At 44.2% G+C, this 16,044-nt stretch overlaps 1 protein-coding gene across 1 annotated transcript in view; it reads left to right on the top strand.

Annotated features, from left to right (window-relative positions):
- The window catches only part of LOC118564427 (DNA-directed RNA polymerase III subunit RPC4-like), a 17,054-nt gene extending 1,159 nt beyond the window's left edge, over window positions 1-15,895 (top strand). The window contains exons 2-8 of the mRNA XM_036142597.1: window positions 443-489; window positions 586-740; window positions 839-963; window positions 4,572-4,680; window positions 11,575-11,834; window positions 14,398-14,550; window positions 14,910-15,895. Of these exons, the coding sequence (XP_035998490.1) occupies window positions 443-489; window positions 586-740; window positions 839-963; window positions 4,572-4,680; window positions 11,575-11,834; window positions 14,398-14,550; window positions 14,910-15,044 (984 nt within the window). The 3' untranslated portion in view covers window positions 15,045-15,895. The remainder of the gene's footprint in view (window positions 1-442; window positions 490-585; window positions 741-838; window positions 964-4,571; window positions 4,681-11,574; window positions 11,835-14,397; window positions 14,551-14,909) is intronic.
- The last annotated feature ends 149 nt before the right edge of the window (window positions 15,896-16,044 follow it).

The raw sequence follows: 16,044 nt of genomic DNA on the forward strand, positions 1-16,044 counted from the left end.
ATTTGGGTCTCTCTTCAACACACCTGAATAATCAGGTCATTGGTAGGACTCTGGCGAACTTTACTGCATACTTAGGAGGTAATTCAGCTGTTTGGTTCAGGTGTGTTGGACCAGGGAAACAGTTAAAAAGAAGAGGCTGTGCTTCAGCTAATCTAGAAAATCAATTAATTAAGCAATAAGTACCAATCTGCTCTCTCTCTCGCTCTCTTACTCTCTCGCTCGCTCTCATTTATATAACAACACCAATGATGATCTTGAACATTTCTGCTGTCTCATCTTCTCTAAATAAGTTGTCCCCGATTGTGCAAAATTCTAGGCTTTTTTTATTGTGCTAATAAACTAAACTTAGCAACACTATCTCAACTAAATTAATTTGTATGCAGCGTTTTTGTTCTTAATTTAAAATTATGATATATTTATTCGGCGCTTTTTTTCTCTGCAGAAAACATGGGAGCCTAATGTCCACGCTGTGAGGAAAACGAAGGATGAGTGAGTGACTATTCAACCTTAATCACCTCATGAATTATCTTGATCATCTTGCCATGTTTTGGAAGATCACCTCTTTGATTAAGCTATTTATCCCAGGTTACAAGCAGAAATTCTAGTTGCTCCTAAAAAGGAAAAAAGAGAGAGGGATGGGAAGAGAAAGGAGAGCAGAGGTGGGAGGAAAGCGAGACCTCCGACCATCCAATCACACTCCATCTTTGAACATTGTCCTGATGTCTCAAATTACAAAACAGGTATGTCTTTTCTGTTTACTTTCCAACCTTCCCTGTTTTTCTCATCAACACATAAATACAGCTGAAGTTCCAGATTAATGTCGTCCTTCTCCCCACAGGCCGGTATTGTGCCAGGGGACTGCATAACTCTTCGACATCTTCTGTTTGTCAACCAGTCAAAAACGAAGGGAAAAAATCAAGGCAGGACGAAGATCATCTTCTACATAAACTGCAGCGAGATGATGTGAGTGATTGTGTCTGTGTATGCTTTTAAAGGAGACATATCATGCTTTTAAATTCTTTCACATTTAAATAAGTCAGTTATAGTCTAACTTATATAAAGTGGAATTGGAATGCTTTGATCTGAATTGCTCTGGTCTCTTTAAATGGAAATGTGTCATAATTTATTTCACATTTGTTAAAGAATGATGATAGAGGGGAAAAGGGACCTCCAGAGACATTCAGCACTGTGTTCCAGGCTTCCAGCAGTGTTGCTGGGTCCACTTATTATCTGCAATTTTGAGCTTGTTCATCTATACTGTTTAAAAGGTGGAGGTAATAGAGCTGGTTACTTGTTTCTCTCGCAATAACTTGCAATACTGTAGTGGCTTCCCAATTCGCATGTAATGTTTTTCAGAATCCTCCGGTTTGGGCACAGAGAGGGACACAATAATCTTCTCATAAGCCTCCATTGCCGTATAAAGGTTAAAGTTTAAAAGTAATTTATCCTGGACTAAAACAGATATTCCCTTAAACATGCAGCGCTGTGCATGATCGTCATGTGCTGTGTCTGTGCGTGCAGCATCTGTTGTCTTAAGACATGTGACACAGCCTGAGTGACAGCCGTTTGTTAGCAGTTATTTATCTTCAGTTTACCTGCTGTGAAGCTACTATTTTTGTGTCCAGAATATAAGTTTGTGAAGCTAACTTTTTGGTTAGCTGTGCCCACCACTGACCAAAATATTCCTCAGCTGAATAAAAACAGATGGTAAATGGCCTGCACTTGCATAGCACTTTCTCAAGTCCTAAGGACCCCAAAGCACTTTACACTGCATTTGATCATTCACCCATTCTGAAAACCAACACACCATTGTAGAGGAGTGTGCTGAATCTGTGTCTGCGTACATCCAGAAGTACATGGAGGATGTGCCTGAGACCAAGATCGTCATCCTAGGGGCAAATCAGACACTCTGGATGACCAGTGAGGTACACACGTTCAAGTGTGGGGACAGAGAGGTGGTCAGATCCTACTATACCACCTTTATTTATAAAGTACTTTATGATAAACCAAAGGTCAACAAAGTACAGTACATATACAACTGAAAATAACAGTAACATTAAAATAGACAAGTAAAACATAGACAAGCTGAAATAGAAAAAAAATAATTTTAATAATAATTAAACTCTGAAAGAGCGGGGGCCTGCCTGACATCCAATGGTACATCATTCCTGCTGCTACAGCGAAGACACAATCTCCTCTTAATTTCCGCTTGGATCAGCCAGAGTCAACCTGAAACTGTGCCATAAGAACAGCAAAGCATGCCCATGGTAAAAAAAATCCAGGTTTTCTTCCACGACCCGACAAACACCAGACACAAGTGGCGAGGCATCCAGGCCATCACAGACTACAAAGCTGCTCCTTTATCATGTGAGGACAACACAGACTTTCTCAGTACACTCAATAATTTCTTCAGCTAGTTAGAAGCTCTCAACTCTCCTGTGAGGAAATCCACTCCTCACCCAGATGAACAGGCACTCAGACTTCAGACAGCTGATGTCAGTAGAACATTCACAGCTCAGCAGCTTCAAATGCAGAACAACCAGATTCCACAACAGCTTCTTTCAACACATTGTAAGACTCCCCAATAACCCTCCTCCCATAGACACAAAGCTAGTTACTATGAACTCGAGTTACGAGCAACTACTATCTGCACCATTATATGGTCAGTTCATTGTTGCAATAGATCTTGTCTTCTGTTTTTACTCTGATCCTTGCAACAAAATCTGGCTCAAATGTACATTGTTAGTGTCCAGTTTAATGACAATAAAGTCTAACAATTCAGCCACACATTCACAAGCTGAGAGTGTAAGCTACATTGTAGCTGACAGTAGCAGGGCTGCCATAAAATCGGCGCCACTGGGCCCTCAGACCACCGACAGCAGAAGTGTCTTGCCCAAGGACACAATGACAAAGACTGCCGGAACAGGGGTACAAACCGGCAACCCGCCTGTTACAGGATGAACGCTCTAGCTCCTGCACCACCATTGCCCCCTACAAAACTAGACTAAAGTAATTTTGGACCAACAGTGGAACGATCAACAGTTGGCAGACATCTTCAGTTACTACAGCTAGTGACCACTGATGGTAAATGGACTGAACCTTTACGCCGATTTATACTGACCACGCAAAGAGCTTTACACTAGAGCCACATTCACCCAATCGCACACTGATACGCAGATCGGTAGGCAACCTGGGGTTAAGTGCCTTGCACAGGGGCTCATCAACATGTGAAAGGGGACAGCTGGAATTGAACCCACAATTTTCCAATTGCAAGACAACCACACTAACCGTTGAGCCACAGTTGCCCAAAATCGAGGTGTTGTGATGAACTCAGAGCTAAACCTTCAAAGGTTCTCTAGACACAATTACAAAGTCAGCCTTCTATGACATGAAGAACATTTCCAGGATTAAAGGACTAATCTCTCAGCAGGATCTCCAGCTAGGGCTTTTCTGTGTGGAGTTTGCATTTTCTCCCCGTGTCTGCATAGGTTTCCTCCTACCACTAAAGTCATGCTGGTCAGGTCGGGTATTATTGACAGCATGCTCAGTGGCTCAGGCTAACTCTACGAAATTTTATTGTATGCACCTTGCATGTATAATGACAAATAAAGCCCCTTACTGAAACCTGTGTCAATCATTGGCAAAGTAACAACAGTTGAACCAAAGAGAAAATGCTGTTATCATATTAGTAGAAAGCAGATCAGTGTACACAGACAGCACTTCAGATGTGCATTTATAAGGATTCAAAGGTTTGACCGACATCCACCCCTGTTTTGCTTCTTTGTTAGTCCTCTTAATGTAACGCAGAGAAGAAGCCTTTTCTCTGTGCTATTACGGAGCTACGATGATCTAGCAGCCCCTGACCTCCGTCTCATGTGACTTCAACCTACTATTCCTATTAAGACCCGTCAAAATTTATACCTAATTATTAATTTATTATATTTTTATTTTTTTAGTAAAATTAATACTTTCATTCTTTACCACTCTAGATGTTCCGTGGATGTATTATTTTTGAAAAATGAAATAGTTTTGATAAAAAAGTTAAGCGATGACCTTTAACTAATTGTGATACTTTATAAAACGTGTTCTTTGGAGAGAAAAAAAACACATTTATATCTATGTCAAGGTTTTAGAACAGACATATACTGTTACAATGAAAGAATGAGTACATAAAACAAAAGGCATCAGCAGTTAGACCTGAATAAAAGCAGTAAAAAAATATTGCTGTCTGATTATGAAAGAAATCACAATCTTAGTCGGTCAGTATTAAAATTCCAATTATTTACATGGTTATGCTTTCAATTTTGAAACACTTTGAAAATACACTTGGTCCTAAATGCCATACTTGGCTATGTGTATCATATATAAAATAAATTTTGTTAAAAGTGTTATTTTGTAATTGTTTTTTTTAGCTATTAAGAAGCTGATATACAAATTTGATTAATTGCACTGCATTAGTCCAAAAAAAGGTTGTCCCATTACTCTTTAGAGTAAAACCAAAGATATTTGATCTGAATGTACTTTTAACCATATCTCTAGGTACTAACAAGATGTTTTTGGTGTACCTGCAGTTCATAGTTGATCCAGAGTTGAGGAATGATTCCCGACTAAAGCCCATCGCCCTGCCTCTGTATCAGTCCAGCAGCTTCTCCAAGACTCACAGACTGTCCACCACCACATGTAAGATGTTTCTTGGTTTTACTTGCCTCATTGACTCTATTCTTGCAGCACTACTAAGTAGCAGTATGACTTAAGCTGGAGCATGGCGGAGCAGAGGGAAGCAGACAGTCCGTTAAGGGTCCAGGGTCAAAGCTGAGAGAGCAGCTGAGAGAGCAGAGGTCTAGAATGTCTCCAAGGGTCCAGGTCCAGTCCAGTTTCGGTATCGAATCATCCAGAGGAACCAGTGAGACTTAATTGCAGGCAAGGTGGCGTTAGAGCAGGTGCGCTGAGTCAAAAAGATCAGCTCCAGTGCCAAGATCGTTACAGAGCCCCCCCTCAAGGGCGGATTCCAGACACCCTAGGCTGTTCAGAATGAGCTCTATGGAAGTCCTTGATAAGGGACTTGTCCAAAATGAGTCGAGACGGGACCCACTGGCGTTCCTCTGGACCATAACCCTCCCAGTCAAATACTGGATGCCCCAGCCCCGTTTCCTGGATTTAAGTATGCGCTTGACCGTGTAGGCAGGGGAGCCATTGATAAGCCGGGTGTGTGGTGGGGGTCTGGAGGTGGGCACAAAACTAGAGGTCTTGACGGACTTGACTCAGGACACGTGAAACGTGAGGTGGATTCTCATAGATGGGAGCAGACGAAGATGGACTACCACTGGGTTCACTACTTTGGAGACAGGAAAAGGCCCTATAAATCGAGGTGCTACCTTTCTACTCTCCACCCTGAGGAGAAGATCCCTGGTGGAGAGCCAGACTCTGTCCCCCGGCTGATACTGCAGGGCTGGCAACCGCCGACGATTGGCAGCATGGGTCTGGGCTTGAGAGGATGTGAGAATGGCCCTCCTAGCTCTCCTCCAGGTGTGCTGGCACCTCAAGGCAGAGAGACGAGCAGACGGAACACTGGATTCTCTCTCCTCGGTGGAGAACACTGGCGGCTGGAACCCGTACACTACGCAGAACGGAGAAAGGCCAGTGGAACTAGAGGGTGTGGAGTTGATAGTGTGCTCCACCCATGGCAGGTTCGAAGCCCACTTGGTGGGGTCGGCCTGACAAAAGAGGCGGAGCTTAGTCTCGACCTCTTGATTCATTCTGTCCGTCTGACCATCTGTTTGGGGACGGAAACCGGAGGACAAATTGACAGAGATGCCGAGCATGGCACAAAACCCACGCCAATAATGAGCCACGAACTGAGGGCCTCTATCAGAAACTAAATAGGCCGGCAGACCATGTAACCGAAAAACCTCCCTAGCCAGGATAGTGCCCATCTCCTTGGCCGAGGGAAGTTTGGGTAGTGGAACCAGGTGGACCTTCTTAGAAAACCTGTCCACAATGGTGAGGATAACTGAATAACCCTCAGAGACTGGTAGGCCAGTCTCTGAGGGTCTAGTCCATTGACAGACTAGACCAAGGTCAAGAGGGCACCGGGAGAGGTCGGAGCGGAACAGAGGGGGGGTTGGCGTGAAACTTTAGCCTGGTTACAGAGAGGGGAGGCAGCAACGAATTCCTTGACGTCCCTTGTGATGGTGGGCCACCAGAACTGAGAACATGGGCCACCAGAACTGAGGACTGAGACTTGGTAATGCCTGGGTGGCAGTATAAGCGTGAGCAATGGCAGAAATCTAAAACCTTGGCTCTTAGACGGTCCGGGAGGAAAACCAGTTCTTGGGGCAGGCCTCGGGAATTTGCGTACCACCCAAGGAGGCCCCAACCTCCCTCTCCAGCTCTAGCCGTGTGATGGCACATCTGACTGTCTCTGGCAGAATGTATTCCTCGGCCTCGGTCAATCCCTCCTCCTCTGCTTCAAACATTCTGGACAAGGCATCAGGTTTAATATTCTTGGAGCCGGGCCTGTAAGACTGGGAGAAATTGAATCTGCTAAAGAAGAGAGCCTACCTGGCTTGTCTGGGGTTGAGAATCTTGGCAGTCTTCAGGTACTCCAGGTTTCAATGTTTCAATTTGTCTCCACTCCTCCAAGGCCAGTTTAACTGCCAGCAGCTCCCGGTTGACCACGTCGGAGTTCCGTTCTGCACTCGACAGTCTCCTGGAGAAGTACGCACAGGGGTGAATTCGGCCATCTTCAGCCTCTTGACTCAGAACGGCCCCAACACCGGAGCTAGAGGCATCCACTTCAACAGTGAATTGTCTCTCTGGGTTGGGGGAGACCAAAACCGGGGCTGTGGTGAAAAGGCCCTTGAGCTGTGTGAATGCCTTGTCTGCCTGATCATTCCAGAGGAACCTTGTTTTACTAGACGTCAAGGTATGGAGGGGGGCAGCCACTTGGCTGTAATTCCGAATGAACCGTCGGTAGAAATTAGCAAACCCCAAAAACCTCTGGAGCTGTTTCCTATCTGATGGAACGGACCATTCGGTAATAACCCGGACCTTAGCCGGGTTCATCGACATCTGCCCAGGAGACACCATGAACCCAAGAAAGGAGACCGAGGTAGTGTGAAACTCACACTTCTCCGCCTTAACGAATAATTGGTTCTGTAGGAGGCAGAGTAATACTGCGCGGACATGTTGTCTGTGAGTTGTGAGGTCGTTGGAAAAGATCAAGATGTCGTCCAGGTAGACGAAAACAAAGCGACCAATCATGTCCCCAAGTACGTCATTCACCAGTCTGAAACACAGCCGGTGCATTAGTGAGCCCAAACGGCATGACCAAGTACTCATAGTGGCCCGTTGGAATGTTAAAGCAGTCTTCCACCGTCCAATGCGAGGATGCTGTGAGAAGAGGAGTACGGGCCAAGTTCAATGTTTAGTTCGCCTCCAGGCGAGTCCCTCATCCATAAATTCAGTGTCGGTCCCTGAGTCAATAAAAACAGAAAGGTTATGGGGTCTTGAAGAGATGGTTAGAGTAGCAGGAAACATAATTTCTGGAGAGGTGGAGAGTTTCGTGCGACTCAGTACGGTTCTCTCACACCCTACTGAGCCTGTCCTTTTAACGGACAGGATAGGACCTGGTGACCCCTACCCCCACAGTAAAAACAGAGCCCAAAACGCCTTCTGTGCTCATGCTCCCCCCTCGTGAGGCTAGCTCTTCCAAGTTGCATGGTTTCAGGGTCAGACGGACCGCGAAAAGACGGAGGGCTGGTGAGGCAGGTGTAGCGACCCAGGGGCAGGATGAGGAAGCCGATTGGCACTCCCCTCGGAGCTCCATCAGGCGGAGATCGATCTGGGTCGCCAAATCCTCCAACTGCTTGAGAGATTTTGTGAAATCCCGGGTGGCGACCTTAATCCTCTCATTAAGTCCAGTAAAAAAACATCCATAAGGGAGAGCTTGTTCCAGAGACTATCTGTAGCTAACAGGTGAAAATCTCTGATATAATCAGAAACGGGCCGGTCTCCCCGTCTGAGGGATAAGAGCCCCCTAGTGGACTCCCGACTAGGCAGCAATGGTCTGAACACTCTGACAAGTTCTCGGGAGAAAGCATGATACGAGTGGCAAATAGGTGAATCGTTCTGCCACTCGTAAGTGGCCCACAAACTTGTCTTTCCTGCTAACAGGGAAATAACATAACTTTTGATCGGTCCGTGGGAAAGACAGAAGGTTGAAGTTCAAAATGAATCTCACATTGTGTGAGAAAAGCCCGACATTGCTCGGGGTCGCCCTTAAAGGTCTCAGACGAGGAAAGACGCGGCTCAGGAAGCGCTGACGTTACCATGTATGACGCGGCAGCAGAGACCGGTGTTTGCGGAAGTGACTGGGTCGAGGAAGCCTGGCTGCAGAGATTAGTTAATATCTCGGCAATGCCAGCTTCCAACTGGGAGATGGACTTTTCTACGCCAGCCCGCCACTGATCATCCGTCAATGGTTCCATGTTACAGCCAGGTCGTACTGTAATGAGCAAAGTCTGGACCCAGTGAATCAGCTAGGAAACAGATCAGTGGCGATTTAAACAAGTTTATTTCGAGAAGTAGCGTCACAACGTGGAGCACCTCTGCTCGGCTAGAAACTCCTGGAGGCAGAGGCAACAGGTTAGTGATCATACTGGCTTCGGGCATACTGGACAAGAACAGATCTGATCACTAACCTGAGTAGGGAGACTCAGGGCTGTGGACGTCGGCAGCAGCCAAGGGGCTGGACTTCAGCCAGAGCACGGCAGAGCAGAGGGAATCAGAAAGTCCCTTAGGGGTTATTCTTCCGTAGCTTGGTCCAGAGGATTGTCCAGGGTCAGAGCCGAGAGAGCAGAGGTCCGAAATGTCTCCAAGGGGGCTTTCCAAAATCGGGTCCAGGTCCAGTCCAGTTTTGGTATCGAATAGTCCAGAGGAAATCAGAGGTTAGTAGGGTTTACTCACAGCCTTGTTGGGGTCCGGCAGGGGGCAAAACTGTCCAGGATGAACAGGAGCAGAGATCCAGAGTCAAATGGTTCAGGTCTTCGATCAGGCAGACAGAATCAGACAAGGGGCGGGCAGACTCAGTAACAAGACAGAAACAGGTCAGGCAACAGACAGGCAAAACGGGCTTGGCAATCAGAGTGGCTGGAAAGTTCTCACCAACTGGTTTGAGACGATCTGGCACTGGAGGCTGATTTGGACGGGGTATATATGGAGGTGAAATATGTTTAGACTTATGAATGTTGCTCTTAAATGTCTACAACAGTTCCTGTATTGATTTTTTTGTTATATTTGATTCTAGTTGTGTGTTTTGTTGTCCACAATGTTGCAGGTGTGGTTTTACTTTATGTATATAGTGTTTGTTTCTCTCTGTCGTTTCTCAGATGCTACATAGGCTGGGGAGCTGTAAATAAATGGCCCTTTAAGAGATTAATAACGTTTTTCTGAACCCTGAAACCAGGGTTTTTGGGGTTTTCATTTCACTGGTCTGGTAGTATCCAGGAATGGTTCATAAATTTAACCAAATCATAAACATGAGAACATTTATTTTTTCACATAAGCCCATGTTGTTTTCATAGTTCTGTTCCTTTAAAGGCATACTATGCAACATTTTTCAGTTAATTAATGTGTTCCATACCGTTGTGGATGATTAAATGAGTCATTTCAGGTCGAACTAAGGTTTTCTCGGCCGCCCTGGTGGTCTGTGGGGGAAATACCGTACTTGCAATAGCGTACCGCGAGCGAGCTATTTTTAGAAACGTAACGTCACAATGACGTCACATCACGTGGTACGCAGTAGGGCAAACTTGCATAGTCCGCCGCTGTTTTGCTGTAAAAGAGCTGTGCGTTACCCTTGGTTTTACTCGGTAAACGACTGCTTTTTCCAAATCTAAGACCATGGTTTTTAAACATTGTTGCTATGGAACGTGCAACAGCGACTCAAGGTACGCTGATCGGCCGCATATGAAGGATGTTTTCTTCAAGACTGCCAAGGAGAAATGTGTGCGCTGGGTACACCGGTGCGGTCGGCCTACATATGTAGCAAGAATTTTATCGAAAGAAAGGGCACAACCGAAGAACATCCTGACCCAATTCCAGCGACATCAAGTAGTGAACAGGTAAGAGTATTTTGGTGGCCGACATGTTAATAATGAAGCGCCTGCTACCATGATAGCATATAGGCTATCATGGTAGCAGGCGCTAACATGATACCCTGCTACCAGGATAGCTTACTCAAAAACATTTCAAATAAGACAAACATTAAACATATACCAATCCCTGGACGGTGATTACAAACAAAAAAACGGCAGACGACGCCATGAACGCCGCGCAGAAAAAAAAAACAAAGCTTACCGTTCGATCAACTCGGCCCTTTTTCCGGTCTTTTTAAGCCCTCGACACTCAAGCCATCGTTTGAGCTGAAGGTTGGTGTGTTCTTCGACAGTTCGACCAGTAAACCGTGCGCCTGGGACATCTTCTTGCGAAAGTTTAACGGCTGTAAAGTCGGTCATATCGCTGTTTCTGTTGTGCGTGTAATAGCTGGTTGCTACGGGCGTTCTCTACCTGTATGCCCTACCAAAGCAGCAAAAGGGGCGTTGCTCTTGAGACGGTGACGTCACGTGCGCGGTAAGCTATTGCAAGAGCCCTCGGCCTGCACCCACAGGCTCAGAAGTCTCATGCAAGACCGCGAGAGTCGTTCTTGCTTTACGGCGAGAACTCCGTGTGTTTTTGCCCTGCCATTCACTATATGCACGCGCGAAAGCAACAACAAAGAACCGCGTGTTAATGTCAAATAAACATGCAAGCATATTGAGGTTTTTGTTTTTTTTTTGAATGTTGGCCAGGCGGTAGCGTGAGTTTGGCGAGGCGGCTGCCTCGCCAAGATAGCTCTGCGGGAAACCCTGATGTTCATACTTTCACTGTGTTATTCATTGTTTGTAATGCCGTTTTTTTCGACTTTTCGTTGCGTTCGCCTGTCTGCTAAGCTCAAAACAACCGCGCCTGGCTTGACGGAGAAACCAGAACAGCTGAGCACTTTTACTTTCGCCCTCTGGGGGGAGCCTCACTGGAAAATCAACCCCAGTTGCATAGTATACCTTTAATAAATGAAATGTTCTCTGAAAATATGCATTTTGAAATACTTTTGAATTGAACAGAATTAGATGTATTTCAATTACCTGAAATTAATTTAGCTTATTTCAATTGAACGGTTTGCCCTAAATAGACATGGTGTACATATCAGGAAGCCTGCCAGAAAGATATTGTTGCTATAATACCAGGTTAAAAGTTAAAGTTCAGTCATGGCTCTGACCTATGGCTGAACAACCAACTATCACATCATTCACCAAAGCATTGCACCTTCAACCATCCAGACGCCCTCTAACTGGACAGAAACCTGCATCCTCTGTCATGTATCTGAGCAGATCTAGCTCTAGCTACAAACACAGTGCCCTGTCAAAGGAAATATTTAGAACTTTGCTTTAGGTGTGTTTATTTAAATGTGTTTAACATGATTATAAAGTGTTCTCGCCAACCTGCTGGTGACCCTGCTGTATTCAATTTCCTTAGCAGGTCAAGACAGCCTTCCTCTTTTCTTAGCGCCATCCTGTGGAGCTGATGTAAAAGCAGGCCTCTTGACTGAGTGGCCCAAATCTGAGCAGCTGCCCCTGGTGAAGATGCTGCAGGAACTCAGAGTTGCTGGAGGAGAAGAGCTATTCTTCATGCAGTTTCCGGACTGTCTTCCTGGCAGATACTCAGCACCAAAGGTAGATCTTCATCATGGAGCAGCAGAGAAACCTTCAAAGAAAGAAGGAAAGTCTGCACACCAAGTGAGTAAAATACAAGCCTTTATTTTGTATTTTACTCCATGAAGTGTCTGTATAACTTTCAACTTTAGTTATAAACTTGTTAAATTGTGGTACGAGTGGCTCAGATTTGAACCTATATGTACAGTGCATATGGAAAATATTCACAGCATTTTACTTTTTCCACATTTGTCAGATTGCAGCCTTATTCCACAATAGGTTAAATACAATTTTCCCTCAAGACCACTTAATCTCCCTTAATAGCAATGGCAGAGAGTTTTATTAAAATTTTGGCAAGTTTAAAAAAAAAAAAAAACAGGAAGTAAAAAAATCACACGTATAAAAGAAATCACAGATTTGAGATTGAGCTCGGGTACATCTTGTTTTCACTGATCATCCGTCTGATGTTTCTAAACCTATTTATGTCACTTGAAACAATGAGCCAATACATTTATAGATTGAATAATTTATCACTCTCTCATTGAAGGATGCTGCTGCTGTTGTTATAGACCAGTTCACTTTAAAAAGAGAATAACATGTTATCTATAGATATTTTAAATGTTAATTTACATGTTTGATTATCAAAAGTAGTTAAGGCCATGGCCCTACCGGTTCCATGGAGAAGCTCAGAAGACTGAACCAGAGGTGGCAGACACTCATGGAAACGCTCATGCTTGGCCCAAGGGCTGTGGAAACTTACAGTCGTAGTTGAATCATTCTCATTGAAGGGGGCTACTTGAGAGTGCTACAGAGGTGGATGTGAGCAGGACTAGACATGAAGGCATCTGATTGGTTCTTCGGACCAAATGGCAGGGATTGGTCAGAGTTTTTACAGGCCTACAGCTTTCACAGAGATCAATTTTTACCCTCCTTTTTCTGAATTCATAATATGTCAGGATGGAAGGACGATTTCATCCAGTATAACAAAAAGTGCTTCTTAACAGGATTACCAACAATAGCTTTAAATCCCTGGGTGATAAGACACCCTACCACCCTGTGTGCTCTGGATGGGTTTCCTGAACAACTGAAAGAGGAAAGACAGGCTGCCACATTGTTATAGGAGGACTGACCTAGGATCTGATTGGCTCTAAAGATCCTTTAATATTAGTTAATTGGTAATGGTAACTCCTAGATTCAATACGGGATTTTCTGGCTCAGGTTGGCCGAGAGCGGATTTCCCTGGGGGTCTCACCAGTTTTTACCACCTCTGCATGGGGTGGCGTTTTTTGGGCTTTCCCTGCCTGCACTGAACCTCTCCTGCTTCTGCTTCTGGTTTTGTAAGTTTGAGAGTGGTGGATGAATATCCATCTCAGGGTGGAGCGGAGGATCAAGTAGGAGGGTTTTCAGGGTGGGGAGAGAGTACACGGATTAAACCTTAATTAGTATACAGGCTTAGCTTATCTAGTCTAATAAACTAAAATAATGTGCGCATAGGGACCTAAAACAGGCCTTACTTAATTAGTTGAACCCTAAATTGTAGACAAATGCTAAACCTTTGATCTTGTGCATTAAAACTCTATGAAGCATTCATGCTGATCATTACTATTGGTTCCAGCACACAGGGACACTTTTGGAGTCCGACATCATGATTTGTAACTGTTATGGGTCCTTTGTGTTGTATTCGCATTTTCATGTGACGAGTCATCTTGATTTTCCTGTTTGTGGGTGATCACATACATAAAACATAATCTCTGTGATCAAAGGGGTGGAATGTTATAGGAATCTTATCCTACAGTCACTGTGACCGGCCACCTCTTGGACATAGGTGCCTGGAGACATGATGGCTATGTATGAGATCCACTGTTTGCTGATTGCAAGGTCACAGGTGTTGCAGGTGTTACTAAGCAGAATACTGATTGTCTAGGATAGACTGGCTCTGTTTTGTCTAACTGCAAGGCTGCTTTTGGGTATTAGAAGGGACGCTAGAATGAAGATGGGCAGTGACAGAGCAGTCGGACAGGCTGCAGCCGCGGGGTGCGATTACTTTCATCCATGTAATCTCTGCTCTGTTTCTCAATTAAGTGCTGGAACTTGACCACTTCACCGTTGCCTTATTAAATAACTCTGGGAAGACAGTTATTGTTTAGAATTCCTTTAACAAACATCCATGGCGTTTTAGGAGAGCGTTTAGGGGATAATTCAATCTGTGTGGCTGTTCCTGCCTTAAAAGTCAGTCTCAAAAAGGATTTCACTTATTTTCCAGCCCTGGAGCAAGACAAGAACAAGAAAAATATGAAGGACAAATATTTTTATTTTCAGGGTTTCTTCTATTTAAATGTTACATGCTTCCTTGCCTCCTTGTGTCCTGGCTTCTTCCCATCCTCCACATCCGTTCTTCCTTGTGCCGTTATTTCTTTCCCTGCTTTCAGTTTCAGGCTTAAATTTGCAGCATTTGCTAACTCCCCCTCTGCTATAAAGTCATAAGTAATGTTTGTAGTTTCTTGTTTATTTTTCTGGAAAAGTTTATACTTGAAAAATGTAAATTAAATATATGTGTAGATACCGGAATATGTGTAGTGCCCTGAAAGGTGGCAGTATTTTTACCTGGTAGTTTGTCAGGTCTTTCACTCATGTACCTGTTTTTCAGGAAGCCAGGAACATGGACAGCTCTCCTGTGCTCTCACAATTTCCTGAAGGACTTTTGGGCAAACTACAAATCAGGAAGTCAGGAAAGGTGGAGCTAAAGTTGGGTGACATTACCCTGGACGTGTCGGAGGGAGCCGCCTCTTCCTTTCTGCAGGTAGTGTGTCTGCATGTCAGCATTCCTGTTCCCACTGGAGGCCAAGTTTATTTCCTCTGATCTCAGATTATCCTTCGTGGCAGCAGTGTTCACGTTTACTACATATTTGGATTTAGTTTTAGGCTTTGTGTTTTATTGTTATTGTTATAACAAGAAATATTCTTGTTATTCTGTAAAATCCTTTTGTTTTGTTTGCCTTCATAAAATTATGAACACTTTATTCTAGTAATCGAAACGCTGGTAAAGTTATTCTGCTAATAATGCGAGAGGATTTGCTAGTGTAGGTGAAGCTTCCTCTGCTTTCTCTGCTCCAAACTCTGTCCTGTAAACACTGACAGTGATTCTACCTCATTTTCCAGCAACTGGTGTCAGTTCGTCCCTCTGGTGGAAGAAGTGGAAACATGATGGTGTTGGGAAACGTCCATCACAAGCTCGTCTTATCTCCTGACTTCCAGTCCTTACTGATACAGGCAGCTGCACAGCAGCAGCCATGAAGCCGGGCCTGATGGACCTGGAAATGACAGATTGCAAAGCATGTGGAAAGATTTAGTGAACAAACGTGGACTTCTGTTCCTCTCCATTAATGTTAGTAACCAGCAAGATAATATGAAAGTTCAGCATTTGCTACTGAAATAACTGTTTTTATGAAGAAGCTATTTTTATACTTTTGTCTGAAAATTTTAAACTTGTTAAATAAATGTAAATGATCTTCAAATGCTAAAATATCTAAAGACTTTTGACAGAGCACAGAAACTTCTAAGTGAGTTATGCTGAGCTTTAGAGCGCTTTCCAATTCTTTGATTACTTTATTAGGCACCCCTCACTATTACCAGGTTGGTCCCCTTTTGCCTTCAGAACTGCATTAATTCTTCATGACAGCTATTCAAGAAGGTGTCACAAACATTACTTTTAGACTTTGGTCCATATGGACATGACCACATCATGCAGTTGCTGCACATTCATCTGCTTAGCATCCATGATGAGAATCTCCTGTTTCACCACATTTCAAAGGTTCTCCTTTGGACTCTGGAGGCCATCAGAGTTGAGTGAACTCATTGTCATGTTCAAGAAACCTATTTCTTAAACATGAGATTATTTTAACTTTGTGACCTAGAGCATTATCCTACCGGAAGTATTTATCAGAAGATGGTCCACTGGGGTCATAAGGAAATGGACATGGTCAGCAACGACAGTCTGGTAGACCCTGGGGTTTAGATGATGCTTGGACATTCCAAAGGGACCCAAAGTGTGCTATAAAATATCCCCCACACCATGACACCACCACCAGCAACCTGAACCATTTCATGTTCTCTTCCTATGCCAAATGCTGATCCTACAGTGTAAATCTACCAGTGAAATCAAGTCTCATCAACCCAGCAACATTTTTCCAATCTGTTATTGTCCAGGTTAGATGAGGCTAGAAATTGTAGTCTCAGTTTCCTATTCTTAGCTGACAGAAGCGACACCTTGTGTGGTCTGCTGCAATCAACAATG

Source organism: Fundulus heteroclitus, chromosome 10 (assembly GCF_011125445.2).
Source record: "Fundulus heteroclitus isolate FHET01 chromosome 10, MU-UCD_Fhet_4.1, whole genome shotgun sequence".
NCBI classification, from domain to species: Eukaryota; Metazoa; Chordata; class Actinopteri; order Cyprinodontiformes; family Fundulidae; genus Fundulus; species Fundulus heteroclitus.